Consider the following 21,604-nt stretch of genomic DNA (forward strand, 5'->3'; position numbering starts at 1 on the left):
CCTTTTTACTTGCAAGGGGAGCCGGCCTGAGGTCTTAGCATCATAAATGCTTCACCCAGGATTTCCTATCTCCAACTCCGTCCGTTCCCCCTTTGTGCAAGCTTTTTATTACAAATGAGACACACCCTAAAGTCACAGATGGGGGCTGGTATGGTTAAAGGATGATCATTTTACAAGGAAAAAGAACTCCATATAAGGATAAAACACTGCTCATAGGTGTATAGCAACAAGAACTGGTCAACTCTGAGAATGCTGACCTTTTTCTGACCTGTCCTGTTTTATGTCTATGTGCAGAGTGCAGCATCAGCAGAGTACAACATGTTCCTGTTGCTGACAGGATTAAACATCAAAAACAAATATCCTTCATAATGACAAGAAGTAAGAAACAATAATCAAACAAAAATGTAATAAGAGAATTAGATAATTATCACTGAGTAAATCATTTTTACTCTAACACTATCTATCTATCTATCTATCTATCTATCCATCTGTCTATCTGTCTATCTCTCTGTCTATCTATCTATCTATCTATCTATCTATCTATCTATCTATCTATCTATCTATCCATCTGTCTATCTGTCTATCCATCTGTCTATCTGTCTATCTCTCTGTCTATCTATCTATCTATCTATCTATCTATCTATCTATCTATCTATCTATCTATCTATCTATCTATCTATCTATCTATCTGTCTATCTGTCTATCTATCTGTCTATCTATCTATCTATCTATCTATCTGTCTATGTTGTCTGCTGTCCCTCAGAATGAGTCTGAATTTACAGCAGAAACTCCACAGATCCAGTCTTTCCTAAGCTCTGAACAGTCAATATTTAAAACTGAGCAAACAGATTATCCAGCTCCAAAATAAAAAGTGACACAGCGCATCATCTCTCTCTCTCTCTCTCTCTCTCTCTCTCTCTCTCTCTCTCTCTCTCTCTCTCACTGCAGAGATCGAGCCGGTCCGCCCTCCTCCCTGCTGCCATGGCCGCAGAGGCTGTCGTTAGGGATGCTGCGACGGCCCGACCTGCAGACTGCACCGAGATGGACGAGCGGGTAAGACTCTGTCGGACAGTTTAGGATGCTCTCTTTGCGCAAACCGTTCAGGATCGACTCTTTCCCAGACAGCAGGCCTTTCCCGGACCATCCTCGCTGCTGCAGCAAGATGGATGGATGGACAGCCTGCCTGATGCACAGCAGCAGCCGCTTCTGATTTGTGTTTTATGGCATAATGACCATGCAGACGTTCAGAAGTTCAGAAGGAGGGTGTTTATCTCAGGAGGAGACGGACAGAGGCAGAGCGAGCGGCGCTGCTGCAGCGCACACATCCTGTGCGACGTGCAGATGTAAAAAGGAGAAGTGAGCGTGCAGCAGCTGGTGGTTTGGTGGATGTAGGCTAACGAGGCTCAGCTTAGAAATAACCAGCAGCAGCTTCTCTTTATTAGTTTGTGCTCGGGAAATGCGTCTCACTTTGCGCCTGTCAAGCCCGTTTTCCTCCACTCGGCGGTGACGCAAGTTGACATCAACTTGGCAGGAAAGGTAGGAGGAATTCTTAGTGAGCAACAGAGCAGAGAAGCGTATGAATGAAAAAAAGAGGCTTTGTTGGGTTGATTGAGGTCGTTATCAGGGGGAAAGCCCGCACAGGGACAATGTGGTGGTTTATCTAACCGGGGTTGGACCTCAGCTGCATGTGAGCTGCAGCTGTGGAGCTGCAGCTGAACACTGGACACTATCATACCTTTAAAACAGGCTCTGTATTGTGGATTTTCTAACAGTTCTGTGTTTAAATTAAATAACTTAGGACTTTAAATGTAAATTACAACAAGTCTGCAGCCTAATGCTGGAGAATCTATCACATATTTGTTTAGTTTCTTTGCTAAATACCAAATTAACAGGCTCCTTTTCTTTTTATCAGTAATGTAGATTTCTGTTTAAGCGACCTGTTACAGGCTGTGGAGAGTTAGGTGGGTATTCATCACAGGAAAGCATCCTTTTCCAATCTGGCAAACTGAACCTGTTCTTCCACTTTGCTTTGACCTGTCTGAGATGTTTGTGTCAGCTGACGTTCGCCTGCTCTTTAGCTGTTGTCTTCAGTCTGTGGATCACATATCAGCTGCTCTTCATCCTTTCCACTTCCTCATTTCTGTTTACATCTTCTCTCGGGGTGAGTTTAAATCGTCATCATCATCGAGTTGATTGTCAATGTGATTCCTGTAGATAAGCAACTTCATCAGAAAAAAACAACAACTGCAGGCTAATTCATATACCAACAACAAGAGTGATCTGCTGGTCTCGGTGTGTATTTTGCACATGTAGGCTATAGTGGCAAAGGTTAAGTTAACCAAATGCTTCAGATTATGCAATGCAATCTCCCTAATCTCATCACTGGAAAATGGGAGATGCTGGATTAAAGGAGGGAGTTAGTCGGAGACTGTGGGGAAACCCGTGAAAGAGGGCTGTCATTAGAGATTACTGGGCAGAAGGATTGTTTATGACCCAAATACTTCAAAATGTTGGAGCTCCACTAGATGCAATGAAAATGTGAGAGTACGGGAGAGATGTTTTTGTTTGTTGTTGTGGGACTCGGGGTTAAAGGGTAAACTGGCTTCTATTCAGTCGCATTCTTGAACAAAAATACTAATCTCCTCAGTGTCCTGTGTTTTGGCGACTGGCTTACTTAGAAGAATGGTTGTCATTTTCTCTCAGCTTCATGCAGTAATGTCTTTTTAAAACACAGCCACTCCTGCTCATAGAGCTTTGAATACTAAATGTAATGAATGTGAGTCATATGTAGAGTTAATTGTCTTTGTGCTGCAGCGTTTGTAGAAATGTTGCCCGATGATTCTTCTGAAATTTCATTTGATTCATGATAACATTGAGTTTTGTTAAAAAATAAAATCACAACCATTATAACAGAAATATTGTCTGGAATCGCCCAGCAGCTTGTTCATTAATCTGTGCATGGGCTGACGCAGATCTAGGAGAACAGGCGTAACAGTTGTGCCACAGTTAAATGACAGAAAGTGAAAAAGACAGAGGAAGAAGTGACACATTTGTTCTTCTTCATATTTCAGTCATGATCAGGATCAGTAACAGAAACAAACTGCTCCAAGTTTAAAGATGTATTTTATGTTTTCTGCAGACAGACATCAGATTAAAAGATGCAAATCAGCATGTTGCACAAATAACCTTCAGTTTCTGCATTTTAAATTAGCATATTTACTAGATCACAGTAGGTCAGTTGCACATAATCAGGTGTATTTAATCCTTAGTGGCAGAAGGTTTACAGTTTCTCTTGCTTCTGTAATAAATATGTGTCTGATACATCAAACACTTTGAGGCTATGAAGCTTCATAAGGTGTTTGTACATGTGATAACAGTTATGATAATTCTGTGCATTGATAAAGCTGCTGACTAACATCTGTAAATAAACAGTATATCTAGAGCTTTATGAAGGGTGATCATACTATGTTCTCTCCTCCAGATGAAGGAGGGGAACATGACGGCTGATTTGGAGGCTTCTCTGCCTGCTGGACAGGAGGATTTTGCAATCCGGTGTCGAGACGTGTGCAGGTCGTACGGCAAACTGAAGGTCCTCAGCAACCTCAACCTGACTGTACCACAAGGACAAATGTGAGCGAAGAGTAATACGACTGTCGTGTGAAGTATGCAGCAGTGAGTTAGCGTAGCTGAGCATAAAGACAAGAACTAATGCTGGGTACTGAGCAGGTACTGTGGAAGCTGCAGTGGAAGAGAAGAGGCTTTCTGTTGTTCTGAGATCATTATGGTTTTTTGCAGTTATGGTCTTTTGGGGCCAAGTGGATGTGGGAAAACCACACTGTTGAAATGCATCGTGGGAACTTTGAAAATCTCGCGGGGTCACATCACTGTGCTGGGGAAGCCGCCTGCATTTCCTGGTCATGACGTGCCAGGAAGGATGGTTGGATACATGCCACAGGTAAACACCTGTAAGAGGTTTCAGTAGGACGCTGAAACTCAAAAAGCAGCAGCACACATGAGATTCTCATAAAACAAATAGTAACTTAGCATTTTTATTTTTTGTTGTCCTGAGCTGTGCTTGTGTTGATACCACTGTTCACTTAATGCTGTAACATCCACACACACCATCTATTGAAACGCTGTCGCCCTTGTGACACACAGGAGCTGGCGCTGTACAACGAGTTCACCATCAGTGACACCCTGACGTTCTTCGGAAGAATCCACGGTCTGACGTCGAAGGAAACACAGGCACGCATGAACTTCCTCATTGACTTCCTGGATCTACCTCAGAAGAACAGCCTGGTCCGAAATCTCAGGTGATCTACAGGAGCAAACCTACCAGACAGGATGAGATTAATGCACAGTGATTTAAAACAGAGCTTCCCCAGAGAGGTCAGTTTTAGAGAACATAGTACTAAATGCAGGATTTATTGTAGGTGTTGTTGTGCATCATATAGGACAAAAGCATTTCACACATTTTCTATAACAATTACTGTTTTCTGCAGTTCTCTGCGAGTTCAAATGCTGTAGACTCCACTTTATGAGGAGAACTAAATGTACTTTTACAGCTGTATTCAGAGGCCTGTGGACTTTGATACCTGAAGTAATTTATCCCTCCACAGGTTGTAAACCCAGTGCCCGTAAAACAATATGACTTTATCTTATTAGGAGAAAAGCAAAAGTCAAATAAAGAGATAACGTCTCATTTACTGTACTAAATATTCTCCAGTCATACTGTGATGTTTGACTTGTGTTGCCATGTCATGCAGTAAAGAGGCATCTCTACATACATAAAAAGATGTTTGAATAATATTTAGCACCCCAAATTGATTCTGGTACTTTCCCAAATATTGTTAAAATTTATTTAAGTTATTTTTGAAAATGTTATTTTAAATTGATAATGTTGTTGCGATGGATCAGAGACACTAATAGAGTTCAATGAAAGTGGTTTATTCTGTTATGGTCCTTTTGAATTAGTGCAGTTATTAGAGAAATACAATCTTACAGCTCATTATTCAGTCATCAATTAAAATAGCCCTTCTGTTTCCGAGGCCCTTAAAACTCTGCCTACATTAGCACACTGTCTTTTATGTAAACTAGACTGCAGAGAGTTCCCTGTAAAAAGGATTTGTTCATCCAACCTTACATGTTGGTGTTGTACTAATGATGTTGCAGCGTGCTTCTTATCCTTTAATCAATGGTTCTGCTACAGGCTGACATAACAAACAAACCTTTCACTACGCATAACATTTAAAACATGTGTGGTATGATGTGCACGTGCATCCGCTCCCGTTTACTGCTTCATACCATTCATTCTTTAAAATGCATCTTCCACCCAGCAAACCTCACTCAGGTCTTGTTGTTTTACTTCGTGTTGTCAGGCAGGTTAGTCTTGCAGGTTTTGTCTCCAGCTCATTAGCTACAAACGTTTTCTCACATGCTTTCTGTGATACAGTGGCGGTCAGAAGCGCAGGGTGTCTCTTGGAGCAGCTCTGCTTCAGAATCCAGAGCTGCTCATCCTGGACGAACCAACAGTGGGAGTGGACCCTGTGCTCAGGGCAAAGTATGTAACACACACACAGACACACTCAAAAATAATATAACTATGAGTTACATCAGTACCAGGTAAATACTGTCTCTGGGCTCACTACAGACCTGAAGAATTAGAATTTGAACCTGATGGAAACTGAAAGCTGAAAACTTGCATGACTTCTCACACATCTATTATAGAGAACAAAATAAATACAAACTAGGACTTCTTTAAAACGTTACCAGGGGATTTTGTCTTCATTTCAATGAGTAATATAAGCCGAATAAGTTCTGATAAACATGTCAGTGTGACCTTTAAGAACAGGACATGAAAACATTTAAGCTGTAATGTGATTAAACAATAACCTGAACCCCAGATAAACATTTTTTTTTATCAAGGCTCAGTATCTCAACATTGATATTGTATCAGTTTATTCCTTGACCTATCTGAGATTACATTCTTGGTAAATCAGTCGTTAGTAAGTGCTCTTCAAGAGATTGTTATCCTGCTGCTCTATGCAGAAATGTCAAATTAAAGATTATTTATAATGACATGTCGAAGGTTTCAGTCAGTAAAGGTCTGATTGGCACCTGATTACTTTTTCTACCATCACATTGCACTTTTAATAAAGTGTTTGTTGATATTTGTGACTTTGGTGAAGATCAGATCACATTTTTCCATTGATTCCTGCAGAAAATAAGTCAGAAACCTTTTTTCTGCACGTCCTCGTTATGTAACCGCGTCACAAAGCCTCATCAGCTCAGACGTCTCTGCTGCTGGCGAAGCTATGTCAGACTGAGATTTTAGGAAAACAGGTCAAGTGTTATGTCATTTGTTTGGTTTCTTCTCCTTTCTAGGATCTGGCAGCATCTGGTGGAGATTGTGCGGACAGGGAAAGTGTCTATCATTATCACCACACACTACATAGAGGAGGCCAGGCAAGCCAATGTGGTGAGATAACTCAGACGTGCATGGACGCACACACACCGAAAGCTGCATGCATCCTCACAAAAAGGCCTGCACACATATTTCCCTCTTTTATAGCTCATTAATGCTCTCTGTTATTCACAATACAAAACATTTGTTTACATTTGAGTTATTATTCTTTTAAAATAAGTCTGGTGATGTTTGAGCAACTTCATGATCATATTTTCAGTAAAACATGATATTAAAGGAAAAACATGGTCATAAACGTGAAGTTATTTTCATACTCTGAACTCCACCCACTGACAAAACAAATGCAGACACAAAACAAAGTGAAAAAGGGAAATAAGACAGTACGCATTTAAAAATAGTCACCGGGTGTTTTCTCATTTCATTTGTGAACACACACAGTCGAAGATTTCAGTCGACACAGGACTCTAAGCACATCTTTACAGTATATTACTGTAACACATGATCACCTACACTGCTGGTGAATCTAGAGACTGAGTGTAAATCAGTTCAGTCATTGTTCCTCCAGTAATCTTCTTTGTATATAAACTCCATAAAACCAAATGTTTCACAGTTGTACATTTGTACTGGACAAAAAAGATATGTCTGCTTTTGAATTGGAAAATTTAAACTGTGTCACATGAGAACAGAAAGCTTCAGTGACTTATGCGGACAGGCGTTTGCAAACATGTATGTAAGTATGTACATACTTATCATAAAGACCCTCAGCCTGAAAGCTGATCAGTATATTTCCTAAACAGTTTTTGTAAGATTACCTTTCTGTTTGTTATGACTATCAGGAAAAGTTCCAGAAGTCAAAGACATTTTAGAAATAACATTGTCTGAGATTTTCAGATGCTTCTCATTTGTGATGAAACCATAAATGGTTTTCTGGGGGAACATGTCTGCTTGTTCCAGTCTGAAAAACTGAACTGTAAGTTGCTCAAATGTTGTGAAACAGAACAAACAAACCCCTGTGAAGGCTCCTCACCAGTGTCTAGGATGTAATTATTCTTCAAATCCATGGTTCAGTTCATGCCTCGGTTTTTGTTTTGTGTTGGTGGATTCAGTCAATTCCTATCTGTATCTGTTTGAATGTGCTGAGCTGTGGTTTCATATTCAGACAGAGACTTCATAACTCGAGTTTTTTCTCAAGCTGCATTGAATAAGGTGTAACGTCATGTTGGCGTCGCAGTGATGAAGCTGCATGTGAACACGGAGACACTAAAACCAGTCGGACGGCTCCGCTGGGGGAAACGATAGGCAGGTGCTATCGGATCGATGGGGAAGTGAGATAGATAAGCTGGTGTTTGTGACTCTTCACATGTTGACAGAACTGTGTCAGGTGAAGTAACAGACAGTACAACAATGAATCAGTCGGCTGCCAAGAAATGAGCTGCGTTAGGCTGTGTCAGCATGATCTGCTGCTTTTCTCCATGCGGTACAACATACTATGACTAATTGTAAACCATAGGGCTTCAGAAACTACACTGGCAACACCCTCACTCTCCACTGAAAGATGCAGAACAATCAATTAACATGTTTAACAGCAAATATTTATGTAATAAATATCCAACTCGGACAACAACACTAAATACTCGACCTGGATTACTGCTAACGATGCTCAGAGGGTCAATACATTAAATACTTTACTTACAAATTAATTCTACTGGAATTGAGATAAACATTTCTTCGAATTTGGGACCCAGTTCCTCTCAATAACAGAATCAACCCTGGACTTAATGCAACATTAGGAGCAGGATTCATTAAGCACAGAGCTCCATCTACCAGTTCCCTGCAGGCAAAAGCACTACACACTCACAAAAGCCAGAACTCTTGCCATTATTTATTTGTATTTTTGATTTCTGTCCATAAATAAAGAAGAAAGTGAACCTCCTGTCTGTATTGTTCTCTCATTTCTTCTTTCTCTAGGTTGGCCTCATGAGGAACGGACATTTGCTGGCTGAAGGTCCTCCAGATACAGTCATGAAGCAGCACACTGCAACAGTGAGTACTGTTTAAACCCTGTGTGGGACCTCACAGCAACACAATTAGTCAGTAAGAAGTCGTCTAGTCCCTGTTCACCTGCATAATCTTCTGTTGCAGACCCTGGAGCACGCCTTCCTGCAGCTGTGTGAGACGTCGGACCAGGTCGACTCTAAACGGGGATGCAGTCCTCCAGGGGAGCCGCTAGAAAATAGCCAATCATTTGAGAGCGGGCGGGACGAGAGTCGGCCGATTCTGGGGGTCAAACCAGGAGCTGCAGAGGAAGTTCCCAAATATACAGGTGCTAATTTGAGTACAGTTGTGTGTTAACTGAAATTATGACTGCAGGATGCATTATACTTACATTATGTACAATATAAACAGTGTTTACTTATGCTTCAGCTTTTCCTTTTCGCTGTCTTCATCTTACTTTTTCACCTGCTCGACTCTGCGTTCTCTTTTAGTTCTGGCCTCTTCTACTCTTGTTGTTGTCATTCACATTAAATGTTACCTGTTCACTGTTGAAGGTGCTCAATCTGTGATTCATCTGTGATGTCTTGTTGTTTCTTTTCGTGTGACTGCACAGCCGACTGGAAGGTACGAGCCAGACACGTGCTGCCAAAATGGAGAAACATTGCTGCCCTCATAATTAAAACAATGGTGCGGATGAAGAGGATGCCGGGGTACATCAGAGTTATGACATTTAATAATTATATCTTGTACTTGATAGAAGATAACATGAACATCTTATGAAGCAGTGTTTGTGACTGTTACCATCTTCTGTGCATTCGCAGCTCGTTGTGTTTCCAGTTCTTGCTGCCCGTCATCCAGATCTCTCTGATCTGTTTGTGCGTCGGAGGAGATCCGAAGGGAATCCAGGTGGCTGTGGTGAACAACGAGACTGCCCCCACTGCTTACAGCCACTCCCTGCTCTCCTTCCTGGACAACTCCAGTGTGTACCAGGTATTTCTTCAGCAAGACCGATATTAATCTACATCAGGCAGGATCACGCCCTCAGTTATTGGACAGTATTTATATGCCACAAGCAAAGAGTACTTCAGTACTTGTTCTCCTTTTTATCTTCCAGTTTGATGTACTGTGGATCTGCTGATATATTCAGATGAATTATCTGTTCATGCAAAGCACAGAATTAATGGAATAAATTCATGTTCAATCACTGGCAGTGACTAGTTTTTGTGAAGGTCTCTCACTCAATAAATTAGTCACAGACTTTTCGAGAAGTTGTTGGGTCTGAAAGGGTTAAGTCAGGAAAGGAAATAGAGAGCCGCTCTCTGGTTTGTTGTATTTAATTTGACTTTAAGCAAAGAAGTTTCACTTCTGCTCTGAGCAGAACAGAATCTAAGACTTTCTATTTCTAGGAAATCTGCGAAAGGGAAAAGCTGTTTCTCTGTCCCACTGATATATTAGGATACAACACAAATACTGAAAGTTCAACTATCTTAATCTAGCCATAATTAGCTCATGGCTAGATGACAAATGGGTATTAACTACTCTATTCAGTCCTCGGTAACTCTAGTGAGGCTGCTGAATAAAAAACATTAGGAGAATGATGTTGCTGAAGCAAAATATGTTCAGCCCGCATCAATTTGATAAAAATAAAAAGATAGAAATACTGAGAAATGGTATACAGCCAGGCTCACTGAATCTAAAATAAGACACTCGAGATGTGAACAAAGTTTAATGTGCAAAGGTTATTCAATGGGTTTAACATAAGTTTGGCAATAACCATTCAGAAATCAGTTATTCTCATACATAGGCAGCTAAAGTGTCAAACATGGTGGAGGCAGTGTTATGGTATGAGCATGCATTGGGAAATGGGATTTGTTTGGTCATGTCCATGGGTTCCAGACTTCAGAAAGTGTTTCAAATTCCCAACAACACGTCTTTCCTGCACTTACCAACCTGACTGGATAATATATAAATTCCATCTGTTCTTTTTTTGTCGATAGGTGCCCTTGTCCCATACTGAGGCTTTCAATGGGATCCACAACGGAGAGTACTGGGGGGTCATCGGCTTTGGCAAGAACTTCACCAGCTACTTGACAAAAAGGTGAGAGATCCGATCTGATGTGCTGCATCAGTATCAGCTTCATGTTTCCTTGTGTCACATACTAATGATCTGACCAAACAAATCCCACACGGTGGGGTGTACAGACTTAAAATGTAGGAAGAAGACAGCACTGTTAATACATTTGTACTCTATCCACCCACATTTCATAACAAGCTGAGTGCCAGGACTTACTTACAGAGATAGTGCATCACTTAGGTGGTGGGGAAAACTGTTCCACAGCTTTGGAGCAGTTGACGACATGGTCCCCTTTGAGCTATTTTTATTTGCCTGCTCATCTTCACCTTTGCACAAATCATAGTACTGTAAATACAGATGCTTATGATGTTATGCACCTGCAATTCAATACATATTAAACAAGCCTGTGTTTGTGTGAGTGTCAAAGACATCTTCAGTAGTCAAACCAAACCCACAACAAAGCACACAGTTCCATTAAAATGCCAAAGTGACGCATGGACCAGCATTCCAGCTGCAGGACAGAGACAAACCCATCAAAACACACAAAACAAGCATGATAAACACAGGCTGACACACACACCTAACCTCACTGAAGACGTGCATGCAGCCATATGAACAAATCGCAAACTGAAGATCTATGTAGAGAGATAATCAAGATAAAGAGATAATCACTGATATGGAGTCTTGTACAGTTGTTTAAAATGAGTGGATGCATGTCTATAAATGTTGGCAAGACAAGAGGGTGCAGCCTAGAGGGTTTTCTTTACTGTAGTTTTCATTAGATTGTAAAGGAAAGTGTTGGAAGTATACTGAACACGTCCCATCAGGGTAAAGTGCATGACTTTGGTTGGTGTTTATCTTGTGCTGTAGCACCATTGTATATAACTACAGCCTCACAGATCTGTTAGCATGGTTCAGGTAGTGTAATCTGTACTCAGACATTACTGAAAGCATTGCTTCATCACATGGAACAAAGACCAGGAGGCCCTGAGGAGACACATATGCAGAGATCATAGATGAATGTACAATTGCAGAAAGCATCTTTATAGAAGAAATCAAACCACATCAACTCACCTCAGAGCTGCCATCATGTGAGCATGACTCAGCTCTAGAGGGTAAAGGGCACACGCTGATGTTTAAGGTGTGAATCACCGTCCTGTGTATACTAGTGTGTAGTCATGTTTGATGCCTGGGGTAGACGATCTTGTCCTTCCTGTCCCAAACACACCTGGGCAGGTCACAGCTTAGAAGAAGCATGTGCTGCTTGTGTGACAGACCTGCCTGAGGAAGACAAAAGGCGTCTGCTCCTCCGGCTGCTAGTCGTGACAAAGTAATGTGCACTGTTCAACCAGAGACATGTTTTCAGAACAGTCTAATAAATCACATGTGCTTCAGTGAGGTAAATGCATCATATTCAGATAGTTAATAAACAGCTATAAATAAAGAGAATATAATGTTGTCCAAGTCTAATTTATGATGATCAATCAATCGAAGAATAAACGAGTGAAACCGGTTTGTGTTATTGTTCTGCAAGTGACAGATCAGCTCATATTAAGTCAGCACTAATGTAAACAATAAATAAATAAACCTAGACGTGAATGCACATCCTATAAGCGTCTCTGCATCATGTATTGTAATGGACCAGTAAAAAGCTTCTGTTCTGCAGATACAGGCTGCTGAAGAGACCAAAACAATATTCAATAAATCTTCAGCATCTTAACCTAACGATGTTTGTTTCAGTACAGTAAAAGCAGCTTGAATGATCAGAGGTTTCTGAGACAATGACCCTGTTCCTGGTTTTACAGGATGATCCAGCGGCAGGTTTCTAGAGAGGTGGTAGAAGGAGGATCAGTGCACGTCTGGTTGGACTTGACAAGTAAGATCCAAATCCCTCTCACGGTTTGCAGCAGTTTCATTAGAAATGCAGTGATTCTCATTAAATTAAAGTTGTTCATAGCTGGAATAAGAATCTAGCTTGACTTCTGAGAACTCACATTACACAATACTGTAGACATGATCTAACATGTCTGAAACACACACTCATATATAGAACTTTGCACTTTATGGTACTGTGAATGTGAGAAAATGAATTTGCTGTTTTACAGATCTACAAGTTGCCCGCATGCTGCAGAATAAACTTCAAGAGGCCTTTCAGGTGCAAACGGGATTCCTGTTGTTTGTTTGTGTCTTCTGCAAATATTTACGTGTCTTCATTGTTTAAGGACAGATGCTAGAAATCATCCAACATGTGCAAAGAATCCAAAGGCAATGCTAAATGTTACCGTTCAGGGTTCAGTGCAGCCTGTGCTGTGTACACTAGACTAGAAAAACACACCATCAAGTTTCTAGAGATGTAGATGGGTCAAAGACTTAACCCATGATTTTCCACATACTGTTTTAGATAAAATGATTTAGTTTGACCAAATGCAGTTACGTTTGTTTAACCACCATGTGTTAAAAGTTGTCACACAGAATTATTTTTATTGTATGTTGATGTAAATATACTTCATTTAAAACTGATACAGATTGAATGTGTTGAGGCATAAAAATAAAAATTATTTATTTCAGATTTAGACTGTAAAGCTGCTGTAAATACATTAAATACGTTGTAAGTTGTTGTTTTGTTATAACTCTCTCATCTGTCCTCAGGCTTTTGTGGAGCATAAGTTGGGCAGTTTGTCGTACCTGGTCGCCCTGCCAATAAAGGTAGGAAAAGAGTGTGTGAAATAATAATTGACTGTTTCTACCTCATAATTGTAGGAATTAAAAACAGTTAAAATGGGAAATGTGAAAATAGGCAGAATTCAAAAGTCCCGTGCTCACTCTATCCAGATGGTAACAAATGGCGTGTGGTTTGTGTCATCTTGTAGTATGAGAAGCCGATCTATGGCAGCCAAAACACAGACTTCACAACGTTTGTGACCCCCGGTGCTGTGCTCAGGTAGGTGTGACGTGGGCTGACTGATGTATTACATGGCTGGAACGAGATGATTTAACTTTCGGTTTCTTTCTCTCTTCCTGCCCCTCCGGCTCCAGTATCACCTTCTACTTGGCTGTAGGTCTGACGGCACTCTCCTTCGTCCTGGAGAGGAAGGAGGGCCTTTTAGACAGATGCTGGGTCGCAGGTGAGAGGTTTTGTCTGGCTTCACCCATGTCGTCTGTCTGTTTGTGCAACGTTTGTTTTTTATTCTAATGGATGTGCACTGTGAGTGTGCTGCTGTTTACTATTAGATAATCTGCTCACATCTGGAAACAAAAAAATATTTCCTCCGTAGGCAATAAAGCATTAAATTCTGAACCGAATGTGATTAATAATTGAGTGTAATTTGAGATATTACCAGTAGAGGGAGTAACATGATCACTGTATAATGAGAATATGTTTACTAGCACAATAGTTAACAGTGGTTTTGTTATGTTTTTAAACACACAGATTAATAAGCCATTCGATCATGGATTATTAAATAGGACTATCAGGCCTGGAAGGTCATGGGCCTGTTCATATGGTCAATGTTCAAAGTTATGGAGCTCAGTAAAAATGGACACAAAGAGATACAAAACTACCAAAATGTGGAGCTCAGCAATGACAAAAACTAATGCAAAATGACCAAAAACAGACAAAAAATATATAAAAATAAACATGAAAGCTGCCAAAATGAGTCATTTCCATGTCTGTGCCCATTTTGTCTAATCTGATTTAAGTAAGTGATGTTTGTTTTCCTTCTGATTTCTTAAGAGACGTTGTTCAGATGATGTTGTAGCTAATAATACTTTCTGTTTCTGTGTCCCCACCAGGTGTGAGCTCTATGGAGACGATGCTGGCTCACCTCTTCTCTCAGCTGTTTGTCATCAGCGTTCAGATCATCCTGCTGCTCCTCTTCATACTGCTCGTCTTCAAGGTCTGACCTTCTCATGCAAGCAATGAAACAGACACAAACACACTCTTCAAATTACATGTATTTTATTGATTTATTGGAGAAATGGGTCTTTGCAGCAGCAAAAATGTTTATTTAGCTCTTCATTTGCATTTTACTACATCACCAACACACAACAGAGGTGCAGTAATTCATTTTAACCATTAAACAGACTGAATATAATAAAATAATAATATTTCTTCTCAGTAAAATCTACATGTTACAGTGAACAGAAGATGAAATTTGTTTTTGTGAGTGTCCAGCAGACTCTCGAGGTCAGCAGGGTCAGGTTTTACCGTGAGAACAAACCAGATGAAGCATAAGGATTCAGTTCCTCATTGATTTTCAGTAGAAGTATGACTAACGTCCAAACCAGGGTAGAAATCATTTGTGTATGTGTGTTTCTGTCTGCATCCATGAAGCTGCATGCTGTTTTGCACGTGTGTGTCTGTGTGTGTGTTGTTGCTGAAGTCCAAAGAGACCACCACTCCATAAATCTCTTCCTGCATTGGCCTTATCCCGGGATCACCACAACAACAACCCTTGATTGCTGTGGCAACCGAGTGGTCATGTGGCCTCTCGGTGCAAGTCTATTTTTGCATGTTGTCAGGGGAGACGGATGGTGTCTGAACACACACACACACACACACACACACACACACACACACACACACACACACACACGGCTGCAGATTGTACTGAAGAGTCTGAGCTGAGACGTGAGATTTGATTTTGAATCGTTTTAAAATAGACGTCTTGTGTAACGCCTCTGCTCTGTTTACTCTCCTCTCTGTCTGCGTAATTTACAGCCAAATTTAATCACTCGTGGCATTTCCTTTCATTTCTTGTGTTATATTTGGCAGGGGATCACAGCAGAACAAAAAAGTCTCACCTTGGGTCTCTCCCTCTTTCACTCCTGTACGTAGCATTGTCAAACTCATGATGGACAGCTATTTTAAAGAACAAGAAACCTGCTGCCTACTGTACATTACACAGCTTAACGACTGACACGTAGGTCGGGCTGTTATTGTATGCCTGTTTTGAGCCTCTATGTTTATGGCTTGACGCTTTCCTTTTCTCTCTCTGCAGATGCCTATCGAAGGCTCCTTGGTGTTAGTTATAACACTCATCGTGCTGCAGGGCATCACCGGCATCTCGTTTGGCCTTGTCATCTCAGCTGCAATCGATGACGAGCAGAGCGCCAACCAGACCGCCCTGGGCATCTTCTACCCCAACCTCATCCTCAGCGGTAGGCCTGCGTGTGTGTGTGTGTGTGTGTGTGTGTGTGCAGTGGTGACCAGTGAGTACTATACTTATGTGAAACAGTAGCAGCAGTCCAGCAGACGTCTGATTACTGGACCATTATTGGAAAACTTGTAGGTTTAAATGTTTGTTGTGAGTTATCACTTGTTGTAGTATCAGTAACAGACTGTCTTCACTTCCTCACCTGTTCTGAATCATCCAAGTGAAATATAACTGCACACCACAACAGGGTAAAATCCTGCTGTCCTCTGTCCTGTCCTGTAGGCATCATCTGGCCCGTGGAGTGTATCCCCTATCCTCTCCGCTACCTCAGCCTGGCGCTTCCTCAGACCTACGCCTCTGAAGCCCTTCGCTGTATCATGTACAGAGGTAATAAACACACACGCACGTTACACAGCACTTATCAGTTTAATAATGTTGGAGGCTGCTGTAGCTCCTCTGCCATGTATATAAAAGTCATCACATGCACATGGCTCAGACATGCCGGTGTGTGAGCCGCTGGTCTAAATCATTAATCAGCCCTGGATCCTCTGAAACTCAGCTTCTTGGTAGTAAGATATAGTGGTTTCACTCTGTCTCCCAGTCTTTTCTCGCCCTCTGGAACTCATCGTCTCTAAACAATAAGACCTGAAGACAGGTCCCTCCACGATAAGTGATACATGTCAAGCACAGGAAAAAACATTTCCTGTTGAAAACCTTACCTTAGAGTCGTAATGGAAGACGAGACACCAGCAGAAATCAGCAGCGTCTGAATTAAATTTGCAGCACAGGCTGAAACTTGTAACTTCACCTTCACCCTGGCCCTCATTTACTGATTGGAGTCAGTTGCATTTTAGTGCCTCATCCCTGATGTGATGCACTCACTGTAACCTCACCAAGCTAGTATGCAGTTAGTAATAAACCCTGATTTAATTTGTTTGAGGTTTAGGTAGTTACTGAGACAACTACCTCACTTTAAAACACAAGAACAATGAGAGATTTATTATAAATGTTACTGGAACCATGCAGATGAGTTGAAAGTACTTTCTGCAGCTTTGAGTAGTTCTTATTTTCTTTCTCTCAGGCTGTTCACAACCTTCAGTTCACAACTGAAACCTTCCATAAATACAGTAATATTGAGTAAATCTAAGTTTACCATCGTTCATTGTCTCTAGTTATAACTTTTCTGTCATATAGTGTCGACTCATATGTATGCGATAACCTGTTTTTTGCACCACATCATTAAGACAAAACCTTTATGTGTGAAAACCTACCTAGATTCTGATTCTGCTGTGAGTTTTAAAACTATAAATCAAAACTTGGAGAACATATGAGCTTTAATATTTTCAACAGGTTGGGGTCTGTCCCGAATGATGGTTTGGCGAGGCTTTGCGGTCACCCTGGGCTGGAACACGTTCTTCCTCATCCTGGCAACAGTCATCTTAAAGATGAGGACGTGACAGCCTCACCCCAGAACACATCCTTCAGTTTGGGGATTGAGCTGTCAGGTGAAGCCCAGGAGCTAACGATTTACCAGGGACTTACCATCTGTGGAAGGATTGGGGCGGCAAGGAGAAGATGGGGTTCGCTGGTTCGCTGTACTGATGATTCGATGCATCAGTCTCCCTGGTCTACATTATCACACACATACAGTACCCACGTCTGTGGTCCACAACCAGCTGCCTGATCCTGCAAAAGTTGCTTTGGCCTTTTCAAGCGAAGGTGAGATTTCAAAATGCTGCATGTAGAAGAATACTAAACTAAATATACACATGCACAGTTAGTGACTAATAGTGAATGTTAAATGAATGCAGTTTATTTCACTTCTGTGTGCAGCATGTTGAAAATATTCACCCCAGCATGGGCCATGCACCAACTCAGGGTCACCTTTTTATTTTTGTTTGCCTTTAGTCTTAATGCTAGAGAGATTTTTCTATTACACACTTTATTTCAAAGTAGGTGAGGCCTAAACTAGAGGAGGACATTATTTTTTCCATACAGTGTTTGTTTTATACCATATGTCTGCACATAGAGCACTGTCAGAATAAAAGTCTTTGCACAATATTTTAGTCAGTTTAACAAGAAGATGTGAAAACATATTTTCTCAAATTGCTTTACAAGCAGAAAAATTGAAGACATGATTGTTTTGCAATATGTCGTGGGAACATAACAGAATTGTTTTTAAACTGCCGATTGCCTCATGTTGTCCTGGAAATCACGCTTTCCACAGCAGCGCAGTCGTCTCGAGCTGCTCACATGTTGTATCTGTGTTCAGGTTTTACGTCCTGTCTGCTGTGTGACAGGAAGTGGTGACCGTGTTACCAGGTGCTCAAATGCAAACTTGTCGTGTAGATGTGCATCGTTTTCACTTCAGGTTGATGGTTGCGCTCCATAATTTTAGTTTTGTGCCTGCAACTCTTATAGGAGAAAATAAGTAGGGGTGGGTGTGACGAGTAGGTGACGGGCGAAGTATTGGTACTGTATCATTCTTTAAATCTGAATTACTCTTCACTTTGCTGGACAGAGTGGAAGCAGCTGGGTAGACGGTGTGTCGTGCTCTCCAAGCCGTCTGCATCAATGCAAGACATGTTATATTTTTTTTGCACAAACTCCTCATACTTTACATTTTATTTATAAATATTCCATCAACAATAACAGAGACTAAAAGCACATTATTTTGGATTAAACATAGACATGTGCCTTTGGGATGTTGTAGTGTCTGCACTGTGGGGAAGCACAAGATGTGTCTGCGTGATAAATGTGAGGCTCTGGCCAGGAGGCAGTTAGCGTAGCTTAGCATAAACACTGATAACAAGGGGAAACAGCTAGCTTAGCTTGGCTCAAAATGTGTGTCACAGCACCTCTAAAGCTCACTTATTAAAACATCCTATTTGGATTTTTTGGATGTTGTGATTTTGGGTGCTGGACTGTATCCATAAGAAAAACCACAACTTGTCGTTTTTACTTTCAGGTTTTTTATTCAGGTTTCACAACTATTATGTTCAAAATCACCACTACAGATTCAATCCAGCATCACATCTTGTGCCAATTAATGCAGATTTAGAAATGTTTTCATTGATCTGCACACATGCTTAACACGTTTTATTATTTTTTACAAACACACGTTTTACCTGATTAACTTTAGAGAACTAAACACATAGACCGTACCAGCATGTGATGTGTTGTGATGTTCCCTCTCTCTATGTGCAGTGCAGCAAATGATTTTTATGTGAGATTTTATGTGTCCATTAACGAGATAAATAATGAATCTAAAATGCTGTAAATCTTTCTGATTGGGTGACGTCATGGTCTAATGGTGTGTGATGTTACTGTAGATGTTGAATCTTTAAGACAGGACTTCCTGCACTGTAAACCTGCTGATGTTGCTCTGCTGTATATTAATATTGTTCCTTTCGCACAGTTTAAGGGACATGCACGCTTGTTTTGGTAGAAATAGTAGAGCTTCTTGCTTTTATGAAAACAGCTCCAGATGACATGCCCCTAAATGTATTTTGGCAAACTGTTAGGAAACACAGTAGCTCGGTTCTTATTCTTTCCTTGACAGAAAGTGGAAGCTGAATCCCACATCCTGGTGAGATTAACCGCCGTGCCTCTTATGACTCCCGTCAGACAGTAATATACCTTTATATAATAAATTCAAATTGTGGTCCATCTCTGGTACTGCTTACATAAACGTGTAGACATTATGTGGTTATACAGTGAGTATGCTTTTTAATTGTTGTCTTTACAATTGAGACATTATTGCCAAAAAGTCAGTGAACGACTGTGATGTGGAGATTTTAGTTCTGAAGTGCATTTTGAGGAATAACCTTATGTTAACATTAAAGACGTTTCCTGAAATACCAGCCAATGATTATGTAAAGACAAGGAACAAAAAGCACTGTATAAAACATTTTTAGAGCATTTCTGCAGTAAACACTCACCACAGTATATTTATGTCTCTGTTATTTTGTCTGTGCACTAATCAGACAAACCAAATGGATCAAACTACACCTGACGGAGCAGATTAACTTGCATACAAGTTTAGATTCAATAAGAAATGCACATTGAAGGTAATGCTTGCTGTAATTATTCCTTTCTTATTTTGGTAAATGTTGGAATATTACAGTTCATGTAAAACCACGTAGAGTTTTATGAAAGGTTGTTTTGCTTGTATGTTCCACATCCACTCTGCTCCAGTCTCCAGTCGACTACCTCTGCTGTCTCTCCCCAAGGGCATGTAAAACATTTACACTCCTGTGCTGTGACATGTATGCACTGTGATAGCAGACATGCTTCGATGAAGTTCTATTAATGTGTTTTCAAACAATAAACCTGCAGGAGAAATACTCCCTTTGTCTCGTTGTTTTGTTTCAGAGCACTGCCAGATTTTGCTCAATACCAAAGTACAAAAATCCCCCACAATTCCATGGTTGCAAAAACACCCAGAGGCTACGGATGACAGATTTACTCAATGACATCATGCTAGCTTGCATCACTGTGTTGCCCGTAACCATGGTGACGATGATGACCTCTGCTGCCTCCTCTATAACCTTACCTGACGTGTGTGTGTGTGTGAATGTTATGCCTCCTGTGCTGTGTTTTCACAAACTGAACATGTGTGTAAGGGGGAATTACTAAACAGGCCCAGAGGCCCCTGACCCCCGAGCCTCTGTATGAAGTAATATTTTGATTTGATTATTTAAAAGTTACAGTTTAAAGGCACAAAATGACCACAAAGAAATTCAAAGTGATTCAAAAGAGAATTCGATTGACTACAGGGAGATATATATGACCACAAATAGACACTAAATGACTACAAGGAAACAAAACTAATGGACAAAACCTCAAATTGACAACACAAACATAAAAAATAACCATAAACAGATGCAACGAAACTTCAAAGAGACACTAAATGGCTGCAACAATACATTGATCCTTTTTACAGCTTTGATGTTCACGAGTCTTTCTAAAGAGCTTAAATTTTAAGTTTAAATTATTTTCAGATGGTCAGTTACTTTCTAAAACAGCTGCACATTGTTTTGTCAAAATCACTCATTAAGTCTGCAAAACATCGTGACGATTTTCAGTGTGGATTAATGCTTGGTAATAATTATGTTAATGGCCAACTTTTGGTATTTGCCACATAGATCAGTAGGCCCCAAGGCCTATAAATGAGTGATTGGTAATATTTCTTTTTTGAAGGTCACAGGGCCAAGTTAAAAGATGCACAATGACCAAAATGAGACGCATGACAAAAAACGAGCATAAGGAGGTGAGAAACACAGGGATCTGTGAAGACTACAACAGGAAAAGGGGTGAACCGGACATGCACCTCAAAGTGCTGGAGTGCAAACAGCAGTTTCAAAGTTTCCTTCTAAGTGACCGAGTATCAAAGTTGATGCTTACTAAATTTGAGATGCGTGGCACAACAGGGACTTGACATTTTTGAAAGCATGCTGGCATTCAGGGGAATGAGAAAGTCTGCTTTAGGACTTTAGAGGTTAGAAGCTCTGGTAGTTACTGCGATCGCACTACTTTTCTGCCCAAATACGACCTGAAAATATAAAAATTAAATTCAAAACAGACACAAATCTATCTCAAAAAGATGCAACATGACCACAGAAACAGAGTAATGCAAAATAACAAAGACACACAAACTAACTGCAAACTGTGACTTGATAATCTCATCTATTATGTGTCTCTTTCACACTGGGGGCCTATATAGGAAGTCTTTTACCTGTCCATCCTTCAGGGCCCATTTTCTCATAATGCACACATGGGTGTGTGCATAGGAACAATCCATGAACATGAACATATTGTTGTCGTATAGTAAGCGTCTCAGATGACTTCCCTACAGATCACACTTGGCTGGTGAGTTTCCTACAGATATCTAAATTCCTCTACTTGTTCTCTGAGCGTTTAAAACAAGACACTAAATAGAGCGAAGCGATGCTT

At 40.6% G+C, this 21,604-nt stretch overlaps 1 protein-coding gene across 4 annotated transcripts; it reads left to right on the forward strand.

Annotated features, from left to right (window-relative positions):
• The first annotated feature begins 970 nt into the window (after positions 1 to 970).
• Positions 971 to 19,995, forward strand: abch1 (ATP-binding cassette, sub-family H, member 1). Of its 4 annotated transcripts, none has more exons than XM_026354408.1 (20): positions 971 to 1,053; positions 3,482 to 3,630; positions 3,796 to 3,955; positions 4,159 to 4,313; positions 5,453 to 5,560; positions 6,385 to 6,478; positions 8,393 to 8,467; positions 8,567 to 8,747; positions 9,033 to 9,129; positions 9,241 to 9,409; positions 10,417 to 10,517; positions 12,299 to 12,369; positions 12,599 to 12,648; positions 13,143 to 13,199; positions 13,364 to 13,434; positions 13,530 to 13,618; positions 14,286 to 14,389; positions 15,494 to 15,653; positions 15,932 to 16,036; positions 17,000 to 19,995. In XM_026354408.1, the coding sequence occupies exons 1-20, from the start codon at positions 982 to 984 to the stop codon at positions 17,104 to 17,106; spliced, it is 2,175 nt and encodes a 724-aa protein (XP_026210193.1). In that variant the 5' UTR covers positions 971 to 981; the 3' UTR covers positions 17,107 to 19,995. The 4 variants fall into 4 exon arrangements, with proteins under 4 accessions (XP_026210193.1, XP_026210194.1, XP_026210195.1 ...); XM_026354409.1 differs by lacking the exon at positions 971 to 1,053 and adding an exon at positions 1,397 to 1,536; XM_026354410.1 differs by lacking the exon at positions 971 to 1,053 and adding an exon at positions 2,107 to 2,161.
• Positions 19,996 to 21,604: the final 1,609 nt, after the last annotated feature.

Source organism: Anabas testudineus, chromosome 15 (genome assembly GCF_900324465.2).
Source record: "Anabas testudineus chromosome 15, fAnaTes1.2, whole genome shotgun sequence".
Taxonomy (NCBI): Eukaryota; Metazoa; Chordata; class Actinopteri; order Anabantiformes; family Anabantidae; genus Anabas; species Anabas testudineus.